Source organism: Oryctolagus cuniculus, chromosome 17 (assembly GCF_051225735.1).
Source record: "Oryctolagus cuniculus isolate XC-2025 breed Fujian yellow rabbit chromosome 17, ASM5122573v1, whole genome shotgun sequence".
Taxonomy (NCBI): Eukaryota; Metazoa; Chordata; class Mammalia; order Lagomorpha; family Leporidae; genus Oryctolagus; species Oryctolagus cuniculus.
This window is the reverse complement of record NC_142883.1, coordinates 47843125-47867982: the sequence shown is the minus strand read 5'-3', so window position 1 is coordinate 47867982 and position 24858 is coordinate 47843125. Positions and strand designations below refer to the sequence as shown.

The 24858-nt window shown below is 61.2% G+C and overlaps 1 protein-coding gene across 1 annotated transcript; it reads left to right on the top strand.

Annotated features, from left to right (window-relative positions):
- The first annotated feature begins 8289 nt into the window (after positions 1–8289).
- MNT (MAX network transcriptional repressor) lies at positions 8290–21254 on the top strand. Its single transcript, XM_002718875.6, has 6 exons — positions 8290–8740; positions 13832–14411; positions 14926–14967; positions 15098–15209; positions 19953–20145; positions 20350–21254. The coding sequence occupies exons 1-6, from the start codon at positions 8668–8670 to the stop codon at positions 21111–21113; spliced, it is 1764 nt and encodes a 587-aa protein (XP_002718921.3). The 5' UTR covers positions 8290–8667; the 3' UTR covers positions 21114–21254.
- Positions 21255–24858: the final 3604 nt, after the last annotated feature.

The following is a 24858-nucleotide window of genomic DNA, read 5'->3' as shown; positions in this document are numbered from 1 at the left end:
CACATAGGGACTGTCACCTCAGGTATGCGCTGCAGGTACAGGCTACAGGTGGAGAATACCACTCTTTTTAATTTTTAAAAAGATTTATTTATTTATTTGAAAGGCAGACAACAGAGAGGGAGAGACAGATCTTCCATCTGCTGGGTTACACCCAGTGCCTGCAACAGCCAGGACTGAGCCAAGCCAAAGCCGGGAGCCAGGAGTTCCAGCCACATCTCTCACATGGGTAGTAGGAACCCAGGCTCTTGGGACATCATCTGCTGCCTTTCCAGGTGCATTGGTGGGGAGCTGGATTGGAAGGGGAGCAGCCAGGACTCGAACCAGAGCTCCAGAATGGGGCCAGAGTCCCAGGAGGCAGTGCAACCTGCTGTGCCCCAGTGCCAGCCCCACAGTGCCACCTTTTGGCCAAGAACAAAGGTCCAGTTTCTACGTTATGGAGGAAGGAACAGAAAACCAGTGTTATTTGTCTGTCTTCTATGTAGATTGTCTCATTCAGCAGCCCTGGGAGGTGATGGACCGGTGTCCCGTGTGACACTGAAGGGAATGGAAGCTCAGAGAGCCTAACCGGCTCCAGGGTTATCCACAGAGCTGAATCGTGGAAGTGGGACTTGAATTCACGTCCGAGAAGCTGAGACTGGGCTCTTGTGTCAGATCTCGAAAGCCAGTGCCCAGGGCTGCAGGTGCGCTCGGCCTGCCATGCTTTGGTGAACCTGTGGGGAAGGCAGCATCAGGGAGATGACACAGGGATGAGAAAAGGCAGCTCCTCCCAGCGTCACAATTTTGCATTTCCATATTTGCTAGCTACGATCAATGCGTGAGATGTAGTAAGTGAAATTACTTATAATTACTTCTTAATTTATGCTACCAAATCTTCCTAGAATCTTGTATTTGGCAGTAGTGCAGATAATTAAGTAGTTAATGAAACCACGAAATAAAATGTCTAGTGAGAGCACATGTTGGACCAGAATCAGTGTGAAATAACTGATAATTAGGTAATGACTCTGACAATACATAATTGTATGATAATGGAAGAGAGGTCTGATTCTTTTTTTAATAAGGCAGCTCCAAATATTTTACTTAGAGAACACCACTGAATTGATGTGCTTTTTGAGCTGGTGGAGGAGGTAGCGATTGTCAGACAAAAAGCAAGACCCCTTCCCCAGGTAGGGCGTGTAAAGCTGGGAGACACAAGGCTGCCTGGAAGTTCCCGGCTGCAGCAGCTGTGGGCTCCCAGGGAGGTAGCATCCAGCGCTGCTGCTGTCCAGGAAGGCAGCCTGGAGCCCGCTGCTGAGCCGGACGTCTGCGTCTGCCCTCTGGGACGGCGGGGGAGGCAGGGGCCCACCCCCCACGCCCGCTTGCCACTGATACACTTGCTCTCTCCTAGCAGAGAGGGGTCCCAGTCTGGTCCGCATAGGGTCCTTCCTTCAGACGTGGCTGTCCCAGGACTCCGGCCTTCAGGGCCAAGCGGGAGTGCCTTGTAGGGCCTGGCTGGGAGTTCAGTGAGCTCTGGACCAGCACACATGAGGGCTGTGTGTTCACAGAGGGACTGGGCAAGAAGAGTGGTGGAGTCGCTCTAGTCAACGCTGCTGGTTATGACCAGGCTGGAGTAGTTGTCCAGTGTTGTTGTCATCTCAATTTTTGAGGGAAGTCATAAGTCCAGATTTCTGAGAAATTTACTTACTTATGAATCCTGAAAAGTAATTCACTATCAAAGAAAAAGGTGAAGCATCAGTTTGAGAGCTCCCCTTCCAGCAGGCGGCAGGACTATCCGGGCCTTGCTGCCTCCCCTTCACTAGGCTCCTGAGCCTTCCCTCTCCATGGGCCTCCCACTTGGGTCTCCCCCTTCTGGCTGTGTCCACTCTCCCAAACCCAGACCCTTCCTCAACCTCCAGGCACCCACTGGTCATCTCCTCTGGACCAACATCCACACTAGCTTCTTTGTGATCCGTCCGCCCCGCCCTCCCTTTCACCACCACGCACAACAGAAGTCTTCAGGAAATCCTTTGGGTTCCACCTTGATGACCTCTATGTGGGGGACCCTCTGTGATGGCCGGTGGTGCGCTGCGCTGATCCAAAGCCAGGAGCCAGGTGCTTCCTCCTGGTCTCCCATGGGGTGCAGGGCCCAAGCACTTGGGCCATCCTCCACTGCCTTCCCGGGCCATAGCAGAGAGCTGGACAGGAAGAGGAGCAACCAGGACAGAATCTGGCGCCCCAACCGGGACTAGAACCCGGGGTGCCGGCGCCGCAAGGCGGAGGATTAGCCTAGTGAGCCGGTGCACCGGCCGGGAAGACCTTTCTCTCTGTCTCTCCAACTTTAAAAGATTTTTTATTTGAAAGGCAGAGTTACAGAGAGACAGAGACAGAGAGAAGTCTTCTATCCACTGACTTCCCACATAGCCGCAATAGCCAGAGCTGTGCCATTCGGGAGCCAGGAGCTTCTTCTGGGTCTCACTTACGGGTGCAGGGGCCCAAGGAGTTCGGCCATCTTCCCCTGGTTTCCCAGGCCATAGCAGAGAGCTGCATCAGAAGTGGAGCAGCCGGGACTTGAACTGGTGTCCATGTGGGATGCCGGCACTGCAGGCAGAGGCTTTGCCCAGTACGCCGCAGCGCTGGCGTCTGTGATGACATTTTGTGGTCATAAGCTAATGCTGACTCTGAGCACATGGGATGATGTGGAGGACAGGAAGCTCACTGCCCGCGGGCCTGGCACTCCTGTTCGGTGGCTTAGCCTCCCTGCTTTCCTGATGAAGTCTTCACTCAGGCACCTGTTTCGAGACTTTGTGGCGTCTCATGATTGTAAGTAATACTTTGGTGAATATCTTTGTATAAAAAGCTTTACACATTTTTCTTGCTGTTTTAGGATAAACTGGTAAGAGAAATCCTGAGGCAGAGGATCTGAGTCTCCCCCAGGGCCACCGGCCGGGTTCCCCTCCCCAGAGTGCCTGTTTTCGCCATACCTTCGCTCGCTCTGTGAGGCTGGGTTCTCAGAAATTCTTTGCCAATTGGTAGGCAAGAAATTATTTCACAGTTTGAATTGCATTATGGTATCAGCAAGGTCAAACATCTCCTTGTATTTATATATTGGTATGTCATCTTTAGTACTTCATATATTTCTGTTTTGTCAATTTAAAATCTGTGGCCGCTGCTTTTCTCCCACGGGTTTTGTTCGGCCACATGCAGGGCCGACTTGCCAGGACTTCCCCCATGGTGGCCTTGTGCGCCTCCCCTCCCCCTTCGTCATGATGTTAGTTTGTACATTTAGAACTTCAGAGGTGATCAGAGCTCTCACGCTGTGCCTTCCCACGTCCTTTGTTTGCATCTATGGATAGAACTGCTTACCGCCCTAGAGTGGGAAACCAAAACGGTTTGCCTGTATCTGGCTAATTGTGATGAGTTATTCTTGTTTGTTTGTTTGTTTTTTTGACAGGCAGAGTGGACAGTGAGAGAGAGAGACAGAGAGAAAGGTCCTCCTTTGCCGTTGGTTCACCTTCCAATGGCCGCCGCGGCCAGCACGCTGCGGCCGGCACACTGCTGATCCGATGGCAGGAGCCAGGTACTTATCCTGGTCTCCCATGCGGGTGCAGGGCCCAAGGACTTGGGCCATCCTCCACTGCACTCCCTGGCCACAGCAGAGAGCTGGCCTGGAAGAGGGGCAACCAGGACAGAATCCGGCGCCCCGACCGGGACTAGAACCCTGTGTGCCGGTGCCGCAAGGCGGAGGATTAGCCTAGTGAGCCACGGCGCCGGCCCGGTTTTGTTTTTTACAATCAGCATTTGAATGACGCCGGTGTGTGGTGTGGGCTCTGTGTCTCCCTGATGGGGACAGGGACTAGGGCTGGGGGAGGGGTGTGTCCTGCGGGCCATAGCCTGGAAGTGGAGGAGGCGGGCGGGCTGAGGTTGACACAGGTCCTGGCGCTGCCGCGTTGTAGGCTTTCCCAGTGCCTCGGTAGGAACCCTGGAGCCTCCAGGCAGCCCCGCCCCCTCCCCGAGGCTGCCAGCTCTTGTGAGAGGTTCATTCCGCATAGACAGCCCATCTCCTGCAGCCTTGGTTTGGGAGTGAGCTGGGGTTGTCGGGACAGAAGACCTTCGTCCTCTCCTCCAGGCACTGGTCACACTGCAGCCTGGCTGCCCTGGGAGGGGCCTTTCCTAGGGCTGACATCCCCCACCCACGTGGGATCCAGCTGGGTCCTGACTCACTGCAAGGCTCCGCCCCTCTTCACTGCCCAGCCCTGCTCCCTTGACCTGAATTGATTTACTCCCATAAAGCTTCCTCTATTTTCCTTCACAGGGATAACCAAAGCCCTCATCCTTCCCACTCCTGCCTGGGTCTCACCCGCCGGCAGGCACAGCCCCCCCCCCCGCCCCCGCCCCGACCGCCCCGCTTGGCTGGCCTCTTGGGTTTCTCAGAAAAGAGTGTGTGGCTCCTCCCTTTCTGCTTGTGAACTTCATTTCTTTCCTTATTACTCAGTGTCCACACCCATAGTGGCTGCCGGGATAAGAATCTGCCCCTTTCCTCGGTCACCTTCGCAGGCCAGACACAAGCAGCAGGGAGGGCTGGCAGCTCGCGGCCCCTCTGCGCACCGCTAGGCACACTTGGTGAGCATTCCTTTCGCTCACAGGAGGAGCCCATGCCCCTCTTCACCCATTTCTGGTGGGCTTTCAGGCTGGACTGACCCAGAAAGTCAAGGACACTTGGGAGCTTTGTGACCTTGGATAAGACACTGCCTCATGGGAGGTCAGGCTATGACATCATGGGAGGCAGCGAAGAGGGGAAAGTGCGGGAGAGGGGAGGTGGAACTTGATTGTACCTGTTCTGGAAGCCCAGGACGTGGAGCGGGGAAGGTGGGTGAGGGCTTCCAGGGGACCTGGGCTCTGTGAGGACTGAATGGGTGCCTCCATCACCCACCAGGGGCTTGTCAGGAAGCGAGCAGTTGGCCTTGATTCCACTCAATTCCTTTTTATCTCTTTGGAGAAAACATTATCACCTGGGAACCCTACCTTCTAGAATGAGTCTGCGGGAGCCCCGTGGGTCCTTGCACAGTCATCCTGGCTCTCGCACTACTCCCAGTGGGCGGCGGACAGCAACACTCAACCTTTTCCAAGTATCGCTGTGGGGCTGAGTTCTGCTCGGTGACCTTTGACTCTACTCTGACCTGCCAAAGGCCACCGGGCCTTGACTACAAGGATACCTAGCCCAGGGACTGGCTCGTGTTGGGCACACAATAAATATTTGTTAAATAAACGCCTGCTGTGTCCCTGGATGTCTGTCTTCTGCCCCTGCCTCCTCACCCCGTGGCTGACTTTCTGCTTCTGGTCTCACTTTCATCGTGATGGGTGAGAAGCCCCCTGAAGTCTGGCACGGCTCCCGGATCTCCCGTGAACATGTGCGCGTCCCGCTTCACACCGCGTTTCTTGGAAGCAGCCAGGGACCTGATTCTCACAGCACCCTTGGAGTTGCATGTGCAGTGCTAGCTGGGGTGCGAGGTGGACGCTAGGAAGACAGTCGCTCACTGCGGCCATGTCTCTGGCTCCGCCTAACAACTGAGGGAGGTGACAGGATCTGAACGGGGCGCTGGAGTTCTCATGACTTGAGGAAGATGACAAAGTGGAAGTCCAGAGGCAGTGCCCAGTGACGGTGACCCACATGTCCCCTGCCCTGCGAGTGCTAAGCACTGAGAAGTCAGGAAGGAGACTCGGGGACAGTGTTCTGCAGGTTCCTGGCCTTTGGGGAATTCCTCAAAGCAGCTTGGCCCTTCTGCTGGAGCATCCAAAAGACTTCTCTTTCCCTGGAGTGAATACAATTGCCAGCGAATCCTCCCTCTCAGGCCCCTTGGGAGCGGAAGCTGGGACTGAGACGGTGAACAGCCCTCCGCTTTGTGCTCCCCCACTCACTGCACCCCTTCTATGGGTGTCTCCTACCCCTACTGTCCATTCTCCAACTACAAAAACCTCGGTGGGTGAGAACTTCAGACTCCTGCAGGCAGTAACAGGCCCCCCAAAAGCCTCCTTTCTAAGCCCTGGCTTCTGCCTAACATCCCCTGGCTGCTGTCCCCATGTGACCCAAAGAAACATGATCATGTGAAGCCAGTAAGGCTGTTTGTTTTAAATAGCAAGCATCTCCACTAAGCCCTCGAGCAGATGGGGTACTGGGGGCAAGGGAGAGGCTGGCTCACCCACTTGGAGCCCCTGCTTCCCCGCCCCTGCAGGAAAAGCTCTTCAGAACCCTGCCTTTCAGACAGATGTCCGCTTGCTGTTGTGGAGCTGGTCCCCGGCACGGAGAGTAAGAAAATTGGCACTTGAGCCTCCAAGGCCAGCCAGTGAGTGAGTGCCTATTCAACCTGGGAAGGCAGAGAGGTACGCTGGGTGGGGCTCTGAGCACAAGGCCCCCAGCAGTGCTGACCCCCAACAGAATGAGAACATGGTCAATGGCCATGGCCATTTGGCCTCCACGCCCAGCCTATATATTGCCTTACAAAAAGCCCTGGGCTGTTTTCTCTGTACAGAGTGGGGCCAGGCCACAGCTCACTTGTGGCAGGTGGCAGACACCTTAAAGGAAGCTGTGTGCCGAAAAGCACGGATGCAGCTTTCCCAGGACCGGGGCACCCACCCCACTCTGGAGCCACTCCATCCCGCTGCCCATAAGCAAAGTCCACAGGACCCTCGGTCCCAGATGCGTTAACTATGCCAAGATCAGAGGCTGCTGTTCACGGGACTCCTGACTTCCAGGGATTTCTGTACAGATTTTCGCTCTGTGGGTTGCACTGTGGCCGTTCCAGCGAGCGTTGGCCTGTGTGGGCCTTCTACACCAGCTCTCCTCCAGCTAGTGGGAGAAACAGGAAGATACCCCTGAGGGGGCGTGCTTCCTGACTGTGCTGGTGGGGTCCTGAAAGCACATCGCTCTATCCTCCTGAGACTGGTTATCAAAGGAGGGGCCTAGGCTGACCACTGGACATCCACCAGGGCGCCCCAAACATGCCTTCAGCTGGCCAGGCCAGGCCAGCCACCCCCAGAGGCACCGTGCGCTCCCGGTGCCCTCTGCCGGGGCTCAGCTGAAACCTGCTACTGCTGTTGTAGCCCCAGTCACAGTATGCCAAGTACCGCTGCCACTTCCTGTTGGGTGTTTGGATTTTCCTTTTTTTTTTTTTTTAACCCCAGAAGTGGCTCAAAGTCAATGCTGCTCCCCGCCTCCCCTAGGGGCTGAATGACCTTAGACAAGTCCTGTCCAGTCCCTGGGCCTCAGCATCCTTATCTGCCTGTGAGAGGCTCTGGGCCAGCCGGCCACGAAGGGGTTCCGGGGTCCACGCCCTCGCGCCCCGCCCGCCGCCCCGGTCGCCCGGGGGCCGGGCTTCCGCCCTCCACGTTGTTGTTCCCGGTCTGGGCCACGCCCCCGCGGCCCCGGGCTGCGGGCGCTTCTCCCTGAACGGCCCGGCCGCGGCCCTGGAGCGAAGGGTGGCCTCTGGAGCAGCACAGTGGGCGTCTCCACCCGTGTCAGGCACGCGTGGACAAAGACGCGCGCTGAGGAAAAGCAAAGAGAGACTTGACTTCGGAGACAGGGTAGCGGAACGGAACGGGCAGGCCGGGGCTTAGCTGCGGGGCTCCCACGTCGGGGTGCCCCGCGGCGTCCACCCCGCGGCCCCATCCGCACCGCGGCCGGGACCCTGCGGACGCTGGCCCTTTAAACAGCGGGCTGGCGGCGCGGGGTGTCCATGTGGAGCTGCTCCATGCCGTGTTGTCCTGCCCGCCCATTGGCCCGCGGCCCGATGACGTCGCCTAATAGGATGCGAACGCACTGCGGGGGGAGGAACGGCGGCAAGACGCGGAGCCGGATCGGCGCTCCGCTCCCCTCCGCCGGGCTCCCGCCGCCAGCCCCGCCCAGGGGCGGGCCCCGGGGGAATTGCGACAGCAGGCTGGCGGCGGGGCGCGGGGCCCCGGGAGCCGGGCCAGCCCGTGCCATCCGCAGGTGTCCCTTGCTGGAGCTCGCAGAAGTCGTGAGTGTCCCCTCCGGCGGAGACCGAGCTCGTCGCGAACGCCCCGCGCACGCAGCCCTCCGTCAACCTGTGGCTCGCGGCCGCGCGGGGCCGGGCAGGACAGCGGACACGCGGCGCGCGGAGCCCCCGGCCCGCTCCCGGCCACGTGCGCGCGCGCCGACTGCGGGGCGGGGCCAGCTCAGGCCCCGCCCCCTCCTCGGCGAGGCGCCGCGGCCCTGCGGGCGGGGGCTCCGGTCCGGGCTTTGGCTGCGGCCCCGGTGTAGTAGCGGGGGCGGCGGCCGGGGGCAGCGCGGCTCCTTCCCTTGTTGTGTGTGTCGGTGCCTCCTCGCCATCTTGTTGCAAAGCCCTTTCTTGTCGGCGGGACTCCCGGGGGCTGCGGGGCGGGAGGCATCGGAAGGGAGGAAGAGAGGGCGGGGAAGCAGAGAGGCAGTGCCGCCTCCTTTTTTTTTTTGCATCGATTTTTTTTTAAATTTGCAAATTTCTATTTTGCAAATATTTTGGGAGACATTGATTTTTCCACCCGTGCTCCCCGGTTCTCGCTCGCGGAGTGCGCCGCGCCGCCCAGCCCTGTCGCCCCCCGGAGGTGAGCCCTCGCTCCCGCCTGCCCGCCAGCCTGACCGGTGCCTGGCTCGCGGGCCGCAGCCTCGGCCCCGGCGCGCCCCCGGCCGCTCTCGGCGCGATGAGCATAGAGACGCTACTGGAGGCGGCCCGCTTCCTGGAATGGCAAGCGCAGCAACAACAGAGAGCACGTGGTGAGCGGCCGGGCTGGGCCCCTGGGGCTCCGGGGAAGGGGAGGCGAGTGACCCCGGCCTCCGAACCCGCGCAGAACTGCTGGCACGGCCCCCGCCCGGGCGGCCTGCGGGGCCGGACGTCGCGCGGCTGCCGTCCGGGGGCGCCGCCCGAGGAGGAGAGGTCTGGGCAGCGAGATTAATTAATGAATTCATTAGCATGCAGCTAGGGACCCCGCTCTTGCGGGCGCCCCTCCGGCCGCCGGGCGCCCCGGGGCGCTCCCGCCGCACGGGCCGGCGGCGTCCGCGGTAACGCCGAGGCCGTGTGAGCCGGGGGGTTGGGGCGAGCACGGCGGTGCGTGGGGGTGGCAGACACGCGTGTGCGTGCGTGTTTGCACGGGCGTGTGTGCTGGGAGCCTCGGGACGAGCGGACAGACGGTCGTGTACACGGGCGTGTGTGGAGCGCACGGGTGGGCGTGTGTGTAACGAGTGGGGGTGGGGATTACTCTACGCCGAGCGGCTCTCCGGCTTCCCCGGCCCCGCGAGGAGGGTGCGGGGGGCGCTCCCGGCAGGTCGGCGCGCCGCTCGGGGCGGAGGCGGCCTTTGCAGAATGAAATGACATCGCGTGTCTTATGATCCCGGCCAGCCCCGCCTGACCCCGCCTCCCAGCGCTGGGCTGGGTCGCGCGTCAGGACTTGGGGTGCGGGCCGCGCTGCCCGGGTGTCGGCGGGAGGGCTGGCAGAGCGCGGGGGGCTGCCCCGGCCCCCCCTGGCTGCGCCCCGCCGTAGCCGGTGTGGAATGTGGCGTGTCTGCGCGTTCCAAACCCGCTCTCGGCTGGAATGTTGCGTGTGCCAGCGTTCCAAGCCCGTTGGTTACACCGGGTGGTGACGTGGACGGACCCCGCCCCCGACCACGTGCACGGGGGACACTCCCGCTGAGGACGGCGCGGCCCGGCCCCTCCTAGCCGCCTCGCTCTCGGCCGGGGGCGGGGCCTGGGCGGGGCCGGCAAGGGGCCTTGCGCCGGGTTGGGCCCCATCCCTGGCCGCTGGGCACCACCCGGGGCGGGCCTTTGCCCTGCTTTGCAGGAACTGCGCTAGCTCACCTGTCGGTTCTCGCCCCGAACCTCCTGTTTTTGATCCTAAGCTGTGGGAATACCTCAGAATCGTAGGCTGACAAAACATTTAGAGCTGACATGTTTTCACTGCCATCCCCAACCCCCCAACGTCCTCACCAGGCCTTTCCCGGCAGCACCCCTGACCACGCTGTGGAAGGAGACAGGCTGAGGAGGGGGCAAACTCTGGCGCCCTCTCCGCAGCAAGAAGCGCCGAGGATGTAATGCCTGCTGTCCCTGTGCGCCCTTGGTGGTCGTCCCTAACCTCAGGGCTGCAGAGACCGCGGCCTCTGGTTGGAGCGCCACAGCCCCGGGGGTGGTGTGCGTGCAGTCCCGGGGAGTCCTGACCCCCAGAGCCCCTTGGCCTGACTGTTGGCGGTGGAGAGTGCTTCGCCCTCCTTTCCTTTCTCTCCGTCTATTGTTGCTTCAATGATGAGTCATGCAGGAGGTAGTAGTGTGTGTTGTGTGCGCGCGCGCCCGCAGCCAGTGCTGCTGCGGCTGGCGGGGGGGGGGGGGGTGAGAGGGAAAGCAGAGCACGGGCAGGGGGCGGGGGCGCTGTGGGTCCGCAGGCCTGCTCCGGCTGGCCGCCTGGCCGCTCAAGGTCAAGAGTCACTGGAGATATGTGAGACCCAGATGCTTGGATTTTGCGGAACTGATGGGCTGGGACATCCGCTGACACGCTCCGCCCCCTTGTCTTTGGGGTCCCTAGCAGGGTCAGACAGTGGGCAACGCGGGGCGCTGAGCTCCTGCCTGTGGCCCAGTGATTGGGGGAGGAGTGTGCACAGGGTTTGAAGAGATGGAGTCACCGCTGCCACCGTCAACACAATGCAACTGGAGAGCACCTTTTGTGTCTCCACTGTGCACCAGGCATGGTGCTGGGGGGGAACAGGACTGATCCTGCTACTGCCCCCAGGAGATGCACACTTCACCCTGGCCTTTTCCAAAGGCTGGGTGGCCATGGGGGAAGGGAAGGAGAGCCCCCACTGCCATCCCTCCTGCCTTTTCCCTAATAAGTGAGGCCAGAGCTGACCAGGAAGGTGGAAGGGACTGCCATGTGCAACACTGCCAGGAACCCCAGCAAAGCTTTTCTCTTAAGGAGTTTGCAAAGCTCTGCCCTGTCACAGTGTCTCAGATCAAGGGGCCTTAGGGGATGGGGGGGTGCTGGAGAGCTGGGTCTCCCATACCAGACCCACTCCCAACAGTTTAATCTCCAGAATTTATTTTCTTTTCCGACCTGAGGCTCTGTCCTCTGACTTGGGACAGGAAGAGAGGGAGAGAAGGGGGTGGCACGTGAACATGCTGGCTGAACTGATCCCCTTGTCCTTTCCCCCTTTCGGGCTCAAGGGTGGGTGTCCTGACCTAGATCACACGGCTTGTGCACTTGGTGAACCTGAGATTGAGAGAGAGAGAAGCATAAAACCATTGATTCTGGTGCTCATCAGGAAGACCTGGCTTGGCCATTCCTAGCATCCATGGAACTGACTTGGATGGGACTGCCTCCTACCTGGATGGGAGGGGTTGGCTGCAGTGTGCAAACCCTCCTGACACACGCTGCTGCTGGCCTCACCCTGGTCCTGCCTGCTGTGCCCGGCTCCCTGTTAGCTGGCATACAGAAGGGGAGCAGTCCTGTGCAGATTCAAGGCCAGCCCTTTGCTGCTGAGACCCCGGACCACAGGGGGCACAGTGTCTGTGCTGTTGACTGGGGACTGGAGCCTTGGTCCCTGGATCACTGATAAGTTCTCTGGGGGCAGCCTCTGGGGAAACCCAGGGAAGGTGCGGGAATGTGAGACAGGGTGTGCACTGTGAACGCAGCAGGGTGCTTTTTGAAAGTGCCTGAACACAGGTTGCTCCTGAGGGCGGCCCTGGCTATTGCCAGTTCGCTTCCCCTCTTAGGCACTGGCCCAGGAAGGAATCAGAGCAGGGGAGGGGGCAGAGATCTTGGATGGACTAGATCGGCCTGAGATGCCCCTTCTTCAGCAGCAGGCAAGCTGTGCCGTGCTGGCCGAGGTCCCACGGCGCTCTTCCTCCCCGGCACCTGTGAGGTATACCTGCCTGACTCTGCAAGAGAGAGGCTAGGTGAGGAGCAAGTGGCCATTTCCTAGGTGAGCCTTGGAGTTGAGCCCGTGGCTCAGTGGTTATGGCACTGCTTGGGTCACCTGCATCCCACATTGGAGTGCCTGGTTCAAGTCCTGGCTCCACTTCCAGTCCACCATTCCTGCTAATGTGTACCCCAGAGGCAGCAGATGGTGGTCCAGCTGCTTGGACCCTACCACCTGTGTGGGAGACCCGGATTGAGTTCCTGACTTCTGGCTACATCCTGGCCCTGCTCTGGCTGCTGTGGGCCTTTTGGGAGGCAGTGAAACAGTGGTTGGAAGATCTCCCTTTGTCTCTTTCTGCCTTTCAAGTAAAGCAGAAATAAATTTTTAAAAATAAAATATGAGAATATGGGGTTTGACTTCAGTCTGGGTTCTCAGAGCACCTGTGCTTGGGACGTGGGGCCCTGTCTGTCCTCTGCCTGTGTATGGTGGAGCAGTGGCCCCAAGGCTAATGAAAGTTTGGGTCTTAAGTCAGTCAAAGGAATGGAGATGGGGGCTGTGTGGGGCCCTGAGTTTGAGGACCTCACCTGGGGGGCAGGGGGAGAGCAGGGTGGGAGAGCAGACAGGGTGTCCCGGCTGGGCCTGAGAAGGGCTTTGTAGCTGGAACTCAGCTGGCTTCTGTGCCATTGTGGTTTGTGGGGAGCTGGAGTGCAGAGAGCTGGTTTTCTGTGTGGCTGTCAGCATGCCTGTGCCGGGGGCAGGGAGGGAGGAGGCCCGGCATTTCTCCTTCCTGCAGGCCAGGGGGGACACGGAAGAGGCCTCCTGACTGGCCAGCCCCTGGACTGCTGGAAACCGCCGAGCGCCCCCCCTCCGGACCTTCCCCCTCCACTTCCTCCTTTGCCTCTTCTCCTTTGCAGCAGGGAGGGGCTGGGAGCAGGGTTGGCTCACTCTCAAGTTGTTGATTGGCCAGAGGGCCCCAAGGACTCAGGTCTGCTGGGGCCTCTGAGCCAGTCAGACTTGTGGGGGGGCAGTGATGCGCTCCCACCTGTTTGGGGTGTGTCTCCCGGCCTGTTAGTCAGCAGAGGGTGAGGGCTGGCCTGGGGGCTACAGACCAGGGGCACGCAGGGTGCAGCTGCCTGCTCTTGCCCTGTCTGATCCCCAGGAAAAAGCCTAGCTTCTGTCCACCTCTTTCTCCAGTCTGCACTGGAAATGGTGGGCACAGGAGGCAGGGGCTGGAGAGAAATGAGTTCTAGCATGAGAAGGGGCAGGCGGGAGCCAAGTGTGTGTGTGTTTTGAGCGATTCGCTGAAGAAAGCAGGCCTTGAACCCTAGCCTGGGAGTGGGCAGTGCGTGCCTGTGATGTGGGCTCTTGCGAGCACCCAGGCAGAAGGGAATGGATGTGAGAAGACTCCTAGTGAGGAGGTGTTGACCCAGCAAGGACAGGGCATCCGCTACAGCGTCAGGAGATTTGCTGTGTGACCTTCAACGGGTCACTGTGCCTCTCTGGGTTTCACTGCTTCTGTCTGTGAGACGAAGGCCCCGCCTGCCCTCCAGCAGATACTGGCTTCCAAAGAAGCCTCCATTGTCCTGTGGTTACCGAAGTCTTTTGTGCGCCCATCTCTGCCCAGCTCCGCAGCTTCCTCAGCTGTCTCTGGTCTCCGCAGCCCTGTTGCTTCCGACTCTTCCCTGCTCACCCCTGCACCTCCAGGTTGCCCTGCCTGCTGCGTGGTCTCTGGCAGGCCCTGCTCGGCCTTGCGGCCACCCGGTCCTTGCCCCGCTGAGTGGTTCTGTCATTGTGCGTCCTCCTGCCCCTGCCCCGGACTGTGAGCCCCCAGGGGCAGGCACAGGGGTCACTGAGAGCTGTCTGGGCGGGTCCAAGGATGGCTTAGGGCCAGAGGACAGGTGAGGCTGGGGCCCAGGTCCACTGGCCCTGCTGAGACACCCCCTCCTCCCCGTGTTCTCTGCATAGAGGAGCAGGAGCGGCTTCGCTTGGAGCGGGAACGAGAGCAGGAGCAGAAGAAAACCAGTAGCCTGACCAGGCTGGCCCATGCCCTGCCTCTGGAGGAGCCCCGCGTGGAGGCGCCACCACTGCCTCTGTCGCCCCCAGCACCTCCGCCGGCACCCCCTCCTCCACTGGCCACTCCCACCCCACTCACTGTCATTCCTATTCCTGTAGTGACCAACTCCCCTCAGGCGCTGCCCCCACCCCCACCACTGCCACCCCCAGCCCAGCCTCTGCCCCTGGCGCCTCGCCAGCCAGCCCTGGTGGGCACCCCTGGACTCAGCATTAAGGAGCCAGCACCCTTGCCCGCCAGGCCACAGGTGCCCACTCCCACACCCCTGCTGCCTGACTCAAAGACCACAGTCCCACCCACCGGCAGTCCCAAACCTCTGCAGCCCCTCCCCACACCCATCCTGACCATAGCACCACACCCTGGCGTCCAGCCTCAGCTGGCCCCCCAGCAGCCACCCCCAACCACCCTCGGGACCCTGAAGCTGGCACCAGCTGAAGAAGTCAAATCCAGCGAACAGAAGAAGAGGCCCGGGGGGTGAGTGAGGGGTGGCAGTCAGGGCTGGGGGGCTGGAGAGGAGCGCGCAAGAGAAGGGGCCCTGCCACGCTAGCCATCCGGAGGCCAGCCCCACCTGCCCGCCGCCTTCTCACTGTGTCTCTAGCTGGGAGTCAACTGCCGATGTCCTCTGACCCCTGCAACGCTGGGGTTGGTTTATGACATTTCCAAGCCTTTAGACCGAGTATTGGATTGTGGGCCCTTTGGATAAGGACTGGGGTCACTGGCAGCTTCTCTGAGGCCCAGGAGCCCTCCTGTGGCCTTGTGGTTGGGTGCGTGGGATGGAGGGTTCCAAGGGTTGGGGATTCTGAGCAAAGATGCGCCTTCCGGGGGTGGAGGATGCCAACATCTGCCACCTCTGCTTCTACAGAGAGAATGTTGGGGACAAAATGCCTGCCGCTCATGGGGGTTGGCGGCGGGGTAGGGGTGGGGTGGAGGTCCGGAAGGCCGCCTAATGCGTCCTCCTCCCTGATCCTCCTGTCTGCCTGGGTTTCAGGATCGGAACCAGAGAAGTCCACAACAAACTGGAGAAGAACAGGTGTGTGTACGCGCGTGCGTGTGTGCCCCGCCCGCTCCTGGTCCCCTCAGGCTTGCCCTCTGTGCGCACCCCAGCCCAGGCCTCTCCAGGCCCCTCGGCGCTGGCTGACCCCCTCGCTCCCTCTCCCCAGGAGGGCCCATCTGAAGGAATGCTTTGAGACCCTGAAGCGTAACATCCCCAACGTGGACGACAAGAAGACGTCGAATCTGAGCGTGCTTCGGACGGCGCTGCGGTACATCCAGGTACGGGGGAGGGGAGCGGCCGCGCGCAGGGCGCCAGCTTCCTCCCCACCTCGCTGCGGCTGCGGCCCCGCCCCGCCCTCCCGCTCCGCCGGCTCCCCCGCCCGCCTCCACGCGGGCGCTGAGCACATGGCCCGGTGACGTCAGCGGGGCTCCCTGCCCGGGAGGGGGCGGGCGGAGGGCGCGCGTGCGCGGGGCGGCGGCGGCGCTTCCCTCCCCTGCGCGCGCGCCCTGGCGTCCCCGAGGCTTGCAGCGCGCGCTCTGCGGTCTCGCTCAGTGTGGAACCCGAGGCCGACCCCCTCTCTGGGCGCCTCCCCGCGGACTCAGCCTGTGTGTGGGGGTGGGAGGGGGCCCAGGGCGTGGTCTCCGTTCTCACTGCGGGCCTGAAGCGCCCCGCTTCGACTCCTGAGCGGGTTACTACCCTCTGGGCGCGCGCCCAGGATTGGGGTTGGAATGCGGTCGTCTGAGTGGGTGATGAGTAGCTCCAGAGCCACCGAGCCTTACAAAATTCCGCCTCCCTCCCTCTCGGTTTATACAACGGTCTCTCTCAGGGGCCCCCCGAGCCGCGCGTCCCCTCCCTCAGCGCGCCGGCTCCCTCCGGCCCTGCCAGATAAGACCGTTGCCATGGCGGCCGGAGTTTCGGTTTCCCTGGAAACCAGCGGAGGGCTCCGCGCGTCGGGAGGCTGTGGGGGATGGGGCGGGCGGCCTCGGCCGGCTTCCGCGGAGCCGTTGGGGAAGGGGAGGGACTTCGGGCTCCCTGCCGCGTCGCGGGCGGGGGCGGGATGAGCCTCGGGGTCTCCCCGTCGGCTCCCCTCGGGGAGCTCTGGGTGCTGGGAGGCGTCACGGCCCCCGCGGGGGAGTGGCTAGGAGGGCCGGCCCGACGAGGAGCCCGAGACGGGGCGCCGCCCCTCCCCCGGCTTCGACTGCGGGGTCACAGCCCTGAAGTAACCGGAGCCTGACTTGCTGGGGGGGCGGAGGCACCGCTTCGCCGTGGCGCCCGGCCGCGGCGCCCTCCCTGCCCCGCGCGATCGCGCGCTTTTCCGCCCGCCTGGCCGATGGGGAGGGGCTGGCGCGTCTCCAGGCTGCTTCCCGGCAGCCGGCAGGGGCGGGACCAGGACGCGGGTTGGCCGGGTTGGCCGGGGGCGGGGCCCCAGAGCGCGCGCGGCGGGGGGGGGGAGCGTGCGACGGGCGGGCAGTGACGCAGCAAAGCCGGTCCGCGTGGGTGCGCGCGTGCTCCGGGGGGCGGGGCCTCCGGGCTGCGGAGGCTCCGCAGGAGGCTGAGAGAGCCTGGCTGGCTTATTTCTGGAGTAGTTTTTGCAGAATTTGGGCTTGGGTGTAGGTTACTGGTCCTTTTGCAGTACTGTCTCGAGCAAATCTCAGCCCACGTGCTATGATGCTTTCTATGCATATCCGGCTTACTCTCCTATAGGATGATATTAAATAGGAAAAAGTAATAATGTGTTCGTCATGGGGATGTTGGGAGGGTTAATTGAGATCGCCTCTGCAAATGATTCTTAGCAGTTCAAACATGACACGGAAGCCGCAGAATGAAGCCGAGTAGGCAGTGGGGTGGACGCCAGGCTGGCTGTAGGACGATCCTGGTGCTGGATTGGAAGCAGAGGCAGTCGGAGATCACGAGACTGAGCCCTCTGTTTCGCTTTAGCCAGGTCCTGGATCTAAGAATACAGTTCAGAGCAAAGAAAAGTGGGTCACCGACCGTCTGCGTGGGTTTGGTTTTGTGGTGGATTATAAACAAGCAGACTTGCAGGGTTCCGTGCTATGAGGGCGGAATAGACGCAGGGGTGGCAAGACCTGTGCTGGGGAGTTAGGGAAGCTGCAGGTCATCAGAGTGAGCCAGGCTTAGTGGAGGGCAGAGAGCCCAGCGCGGGGCCCACGCGTCTCCAGGAGGGAGCAGGGTGCAATTTTGGAAGTACAGTATGGTCGGGAGCGTTGCCTTGTGGGGGTGGGGACAGCAGGTGTGGAAGCTGCGGGAAGGCCTCCAGCCAGACTCCTGAGTGCCCTGGGGGGCAGGGCTGAAACATCTGAAGACAGCCATGGTGAAGTGGACAGAGGCCAGAGGGTGTGTCCAGGTAGCTGGAAAAGGAAATGGGTTTAATTTGAAGCACAGTGGACTGAAGTTGGGGTCAGGGGAAAGTTTCTGGGGTCTGTAGACTGGTGGAGAACAGAACTAGGTGAGAAGAGGAGGTTTGGCCCCTGGTTCTCGGCTCCCAGGCCCCCGCATGGCCTGCCCTCCGGGGGGCAGCAGCCAGGTTGAAGGAGCGCTGACTCCCTGGGGCCTGGTGTGATGTCGCCACACGTGTGTGTGTGTGTGTGTGTGTGTGTGTGTGAAGGGGAGAGCAGGTCTTTCCCACTCTACCTTTCTGGCAGCAGTATGGGGAGAAGAGGAGATGCGGGTTAAACTCAAAGCCAGGGTGACAGATGAGGCCAGGCCAGAGCAAGGCTCTCTCTGGGCACATGGCTTGAGGTGTCTTTCACTGGAGGGTTTGGGCCAGGGTTTGGAGCCCAGTCAGGAAATGCTTTGGCAGTGTGGGCAGAACTACCCCTAGGGAGTACTGGGAGAGGGGAGGACACTCCAGTATATTGGGTGCTGGGAGGGAGAGCAGCTACGGGACAGGCAGGGAGGTGCCGAGTTCCACACCTAGCCCTGGGCTCGTAAGCCTTGGAGGGGGGCAGGGACCAAGGGTGCAGACAAGAACTTCCTGGGTGCAGTCCACACCCCCATGTGCAGGTTGGACAGGGAGCGGGGACAGGATGTATTGGGAGGGAATCAGAACATACCCAGGGGACGGCTCAGTAGTCACACAGTCAGTGGTGGGTGAAGTGCCATCTCAGCCCCTCCTTGTCGTAAGGGCTCCGGGCACAGCAGCCATGGCGCCTGCGTGCTGTATCCGAGTACCCAGTTTAAATCTGGGCTTCTGATCCAGCTTCCTGCTAATGTGCAGCCTGTGCTTGGGGTCAAGTACTTGGGTCCCTGCCACCCGTGTGGTAGACCCAGAAAGAGTCCTGGGCTCCTGGCTTCAGCCTGGCCAGCCTGGCAGTGTGGGCATTTGGATAGTGAATCAATAGATAGACTCTCTGCATCTCTGCTTTTTAAATAAATTAATATTTTAAGATTTTATTTATTTACTTTTTGACAGGCAGAGTTAGACAGTGAGAGAGAGAGAGAGACAGAGAGAAAGGTCTTCTTTCTGTTGGTTCACCCCCCAAATGGCTGCTATGGCCGGCGTGCTGCGCTGATCCGAAGCCAGGAGCCAGGTGCTTCCTCCTGGTCTCCCATGCCGGTGCAGGGCCCAAGTACTTGGGCCATCCTCCACTGCCTTCCTGGGCCACAGCAGAGAGCGGGACTGGAAGAGGAGCAACCGGGACAGAATCCGGCACCCCAACCAGGACTAGAACCTGGGGTGCTGGTGCCGCAGGCAGAGGATTAGCCAAGTGAGCCGTGGCGCCGGCCTTAAGATTTTATTTTAACAAAACGTGTAGGATGGATGCTGAGAAGGGCTGAGGCCTGAGGCAGTACTGGTGAGGCTTTAGGCCAGGAAAGACAGGGTGTGGGGGGGTGCAGACTGGGGGCAGTCAGGGATCAGAGGGTGGCTGGAGGAGCCTGTGGTCTCTGTCCTGGATGTGTCTGGCCACCTCGGAAGCCAGGCACTCATGAGTAGGTCAGGAAGGGTAAGAGCACCTGCATGGTGTGGTCCACGCAGCGGTCACCACAGCCGAGGTCAACACAGCCAGCAGGGAGGGCCGTGAGGCATGGAGGCCTGTGAGGTCATGGAGGCCCAGGAAAGACAGTGTGTGGGAGGGAGCTGAGAAATGGGTTGCGAGCTGGCCCTTTAACAAGTCTTGTGCGTGGGGATGCTGCAGTGGGGGCCTGGAGGAATGACAGGGAGACGGCAGCAGGTGGGCAAGGGAGTGCCCTCCTAATGTTCTCAGGGACCTGGGTGGCGTCAGCGTTGCAGGGAAGGGCCCATGGGGAAGCCGTGGGGAAGGACAGAGGTCTCGTGAGGCCACTCAGCTATTGGGCACCCCAGGAACCATTTCTCAGCGCCCATGCAGCCTAGGTGCAGGTGTGGAAGAGGTTTGGGGGTGTTGGTAGCTTGAGGGTTACAGACAAGGCCGTGGGGAACGATGGGTGTAGCATGTGAACAGGGTGGTGTCGGGGGCCTGGGCGAGCACCAGGGCCAGTACGCCAGCTCAGAGGAGAGGCGAGGTGCACAGCCAGCAGCGCTTGGGACGAGACGGAGGCAGAGTGGAGGATGGGCCACGGAGGGGCTCACAAAGCCAGGTGAATGGTAGACGTGTGGTGCCGTTCAGGGTCTTTGGGGGATGGGTTCTAAGGAGGGTTGCCTGTCACTTACAGAGCAGGGTGACTGGTGGTGGAGGCCTCTGAGGAGGAGCACAGGGCGCGGTCTGTATGGCGAGGGGCCCCATACTCGGGTTGGGGCTGACCTGGGTGTGCACCTGAGTCCACCGCCCCCAGCAGAACCTTGGCCTCCTTCCCGGTCAGCACGCTCCAGCTGGCTCGAGGATGAGGCTGCTCAGAGGCCCCCAGAGGGCAGGGAGGGCACTGCCCTCCACTCTCCCACTCACCAAGTGGTCTTCTTGGGCCCTGGTGGCGCACACTTGTCCCTGTGGGCCAGCCGGTGTGACAGGGAGGGGTGTTTTGTGGCACGCTGGGCACCGGAGCTGCCGCTCAGGGTGTCCTGCTGTCCCGGCCCCGTCCCACAGTCCCTGAAGAGGAAGGAGAAGGAGTACGAGCACGAGATGGAGCGGCTGGCGCGAGAGAAGATCGCCACGCAGCAGCGGCTGGCGGAGCTCAAGCACGAGCTGAGCCAGTGGATGGACGTTCTGGAGATCGACCGTGTGCTCCGGCAGACGGGCCAACCTGAGGACGACCAGGCGTCCACCTCCACGGCCTCTGGTGAGCGCTGGCCCCTGCGCTGGCCCCCTGCCCTCAGATGGTATCCCCTGCACCTCAGATTCCAGCCATCTCAGCCAGGCTTTCACCTGCCAGCAAAGACCCCCCCACCCCCAGCCCCAGCCCCATTGTGGACCCAGACCCCCTGGCTTTCCGTGCCTGCAGCCACTGGTTTCTGACCCACTGTCTGCTCGGTGTTCCCCACAGAGGGTGAGGACAACATAGACGAGGACATGGAGGAGGACCGGGCAGGCCTGGGCCAACCTAAGCTGAGCCATCGTCCTCAGCCAGAGCTGCTGAAGTCTGCACTGCCGCCCGCCAGCACTGCCCCTGCACCTCTGCCACCCCACCCCCACCCAGTGGCCCTGTCCCCTGCCCACCTCCCTGTGCAGCCGCCGCCTCCGCCACAGCAGAAGACCCCTCTCCCAGCCCCTCCTCCCCCACCAGCCGCCCCTGCCCCAGCCCAGACACTGGTGCCAGCTCCAGCCCATCTGGTGGCCACAGCTGGGGGAGGCTCCACGGTCATCGCCCACACGGCCACCACCCATGCCTCAGTCATCCAGACTGTGAACCACGTGCTCCAGGGGCCAGGCGGCAAGCACATCGCCCACATCGCCCCCTCAGCCCCCAGCCCTGCTGTGCAGCTGGCGCCCGCCACGCCCCCCATCGGCCACATCACAGTGCACCCTGCCACCCTCAACCACGTGGCTCACCTCGGCTCCCAGCTGCCCTTGTACCCGCAGCCTGTGGCGGTGAGCCAGCCGGTGGCGGTGAGCCACATCGCCCATACCCTCTCACACCAGCAAGTGAACGGCACAGCTGGGCTGGGGCCCCCAGCCACAGTCATGGCGAAGCCAGCCGTGGGGGCCCAGGTGGTGCACCACCCCCAGCTGGTGGGCCAGACAGTGCTCAACCCTGTGACCATGGTCACCATGCCCTCCTTCCCGGTCAGCACTCTCAAGCTGGCTTGAGAATCAGGCTGCTCAGAGGCCCCCAGAGGGGGCGGGGAGGGCACTGCTCTCCACTCTCCCACCCACCAGCTCCATACATTCCAGCCAGGCCCAGGCCCGCCCCATCCACGCCCACCCCCAGGCCTCCTAGGGGAAGGGGGTGCAGAGACTCTGAGCCAGGGGAGGGAGGGCCCCCCAGGGAGTTGGGCGCAGGGCAGGGGTGAACCTGCTGCGCTAGGACCTGATGAAATGACTGATGAGGACGCTCTGGTGACCCTGCCACCTGGTTGGGCCGGGTGCCACCCACAACGCCGTTCCCGCCTCCCCACCCTTCCCTGCAGTCAGTGCGGAGCGGACGTGGTGATCTCTGACTTCTCCCCGCCCTGCCTGCTTTCTCGTGCTGCTGCTGCTGCTGCTGCTGCTGCTATTGCCGGTCTTGTGAGGCGGCCGAGCCCGGCCTCCCGCCCGAGCCTCAGTGTTTGCCCAGGCCTTCAGAAGGGAGAGGGGGAGGAGCTGGGTCGAAGCCACTCAGTCCAGGAAGCTCTGGCGGCTGGGGGTCCTTCCCTCGGCATAGGTGGCGGCTCCTGGAGAGCCTCTGCCGTGGGTGGGTGCCCAGCTTGGGGCCGTGGGACTCCGCTGTAGTCAGTGTGAGTCCTCATGGTAGAAACTATTGAGAGCAGTAAACTAAGCCCAAGAAGGGCTGCCCCCTGCTTCGGCCTCTTGACCTTCAGGAAGGGCTGGGTGTGGGGAAGGAAGAGCTTGGCTGCCCTGCCCTGCCTCCCACCGCATCCCTGCAGCCTGGGTCTGGCCCGGGAGGAGGGTCTCTGTGTCCCCATCCCTGGGTTTGGCTCCTGACTTCTGAAGGCAGCAGGGTTCCGTGATCCCGGCTCGGTGCTGTGTGCTCCCTCAAGGGGTAGGTGGGCCTGGGTGTCTGTGGACTTGGGTGCCTCCTGCAACAGGGGAGACCTAGACCAACATCTGGTCTTGGTTTTAGGAGCCACCTTGTTGAAGCATTAGGAAGTTAGATCCAGGAGCTTGGCCAAAACCCTGTGGGCACACATACCCTCACCCCCTCCCCCACCCCAGAGAGGCCCTGGGGGTTCATTGAGAAAGGAGCAGGCCCAGAGCAGGGGATTCAGGGCCTCAGAGGCTGCTGCTCCTGCTCCAGCTCCAACCTCTGCCTGTCGTTCCTCCCCCAGAACACCCCACCTTCTCCAGCGGGCAGTTCTGAGGGTGCCCCCCTCCCTCTGAGAGGACGTGGCCGAGCCCGGGCTTGGGGAGCGAGGGGCCTGTCTGGAGGATGCTGCTTCCCCAGTCTCTGCCTACACAGACTGCTTTGGCTTCTCTTTCTATGTGGATATTTATTACAAGTGGCCTTGTGTCAGACACACACTCAGTTACACGCGCATGTGCACACTCAGCTCCCCACCGGGACACACACTCACCAGTGGCCTTTCAGGGTGGGGCGCGAGCGAGTGACCCCAGGTGTGAAGTTTGTGTCCACCAGCTGGCCCCCAGGCAGCCAGCACGAAGTTCTCCAGGAGCTCCTTCTGAGTCAGGACTGCTTTTCACCTCCTTCCTGTCCAGGGGACTCTGTCTGCTGCCTCTCCCGGTGGGTGGGGCAAGGACAGCCTGCAGTGGGAGCTGTCTCCCCACCCCTCTGGCGTAGCAGGCCCCCTCCCAAGCTTGCTGCCCCCTCCTCCACTGACACCCTTGCTCTAGGGGGCTGTTCCCATTGTGACAATGGCAAGAGCGGAGTCTGGGGCAGGCTGAGCAGCCCTGGTGGCCCTGCGTGTGCCCAGGCCCCCCCCCCCCCAAGCCTGCCACCTCCCCATTGATCCTGAGGCCAGTTCCAGAGCTGAAGCTGTGGCGGCAGCCAGGCGCCCCCTCGGGCCAGCAGATACCTCATCATCCACCCGCCATCCCTCTCCCCCCCGCCCCCAGTAGTGGGGGCCTCCAGATTAGTGCCGAATGACTATGTCCAGATTGGTGATGATGGGTGTTGTTGCTGTTGTGTTGTCGTTGTTGGTGAACGCTGTGACGCCGTGTGCCCTAGCGGGCAGCCACCACCCAACCCTTCCCTGGGCATCTCCCCTTTGAGAGCGCTCAGACCGCCTGGCCTTGTCCAGTGGGACTGCCTGCGCCTTCCCTCCTTAGTCCTTCCAGCCTGGGACACACAACACACACACATGTACACACACACATCTTACCTCTCATGCGTGTTTTACCTGTTGATGTTTAGAGTGGCTCACTGGCTGGGAGTTCTTACCTCGGGGACAAGGGGAGGTTGGTTCCTTGGGGGGCCAAAGAAGGGCAGGGAATGCCTGGAGGGTAATTGGGGGGTCACCGTGACCCCGGGCTCTCTCCAGGAACAGCTTCTCCCCCCATCCCAGGGTCCCATCCCCAGTCCCCAAGGAGGCAGCCCTTGTTTACAGTGAGGACTCGGTCCCTGTGTCTCCGTTTCCTGAAATATGAACGTAGTGACCCCAGATGTAGAGATTTTTATGTGTTTGGATACATCTGCTGTGTGGGGGGAAAAAAGACTACAAAAACCCTAATTTTGTACATATTGTATTTTTACTATTGAACTGTATTCTAGTGGCTGTTCATGCTCCAAGACTTTAGGTGTTGAGACATGAATACTACCCATGTAATAAGCACTTGCCTGGAATAAAATATAAAACTGAAATAAACCTGCACTGAAACCTGAGACGGAGCTGCCAGCCTGCAGCGTCTGGGGCCTTTTATTGCAAAAGGAGGTGGCGCCCTGTAGAGAAAGACTCCAGCCTGAAGCAGCAGGGGCACCTGTCCTCCACTTTGGTGTTCCAGGTTGGACGGTTCTAGCGTCCAGTTTGATCCTTAAGCTTCAACAAGTTCTGCAAACTGCAGTCCTCTTCCTTGTACTCTGGCTGCAATGTTTTATACTTCCTTCAAGCCATTTCCACAAACATTATCTTGTTTCATCTTTTAACAACAGCCCAGTGAAGTAAATAAAGCCAAGAACTAGCCCTGCTCCCTTTCCGGCAGATAAGGAACAGGTTTGAGGTGGCCCAGTGACGTGAAGGTCACGCAGCTAGCCGGGCCCTCGTTGGCACTGCAGCCGTCACTCGGGACACTTCTTGCCCCAGCACTTGCCATCCTTGCCGCAGGGCCTGTGCTGCAACCTGAGATCTCATGCACAAGGTAGAGGGGAACAGCCCTGGGACCTGGGCACAGAGGGCGAGGCTTCCTGCAAAGCCACTCGGTTCTAGTCAGGAGCACATGGGCAGCTGGGCAGTCCATAAAGCTGTCATTCAAGGAAAGGAACAAGGGAAAGAGGCTGGAGGTCAGAGGCCAAAGAACCCTGTTCTCAGCTGGACCTGGAAGACCTTCGTCCCCACAGAGGTATCTGTCCCCAGTGCAGGGGAAGCAGCCCCTTGGCAGGGGGGAGGGCGGAGGCAGGGAACAGGGAGCTGGGCCCAGGTATATGCCGGGCTGCTGCTGCTTGTCACTTCTCCCTCACCACACCTGTCCAACTCCAGCCCCAGCAAAGGGGACTGGGAAGCTTCCCTTCCAGGGATAGTTGTGGGGTGGTTACCCTTGAGGGAGGGCGTGGTAGCCACAAATGTCTGACTTGGTCTCTGAGGGAGGGCCAGCCTCAAGAAGGGTGATCGTCCTCGCTGCTGCAGAAGCGCTGGTCCTTTCACTTGTGAGGTGCGAGCTCCCTCTACTGGTAGCTCCAGGAACAGCTGGGTCACCTCCAGTGGCCCACTGGCACCACCTCGGG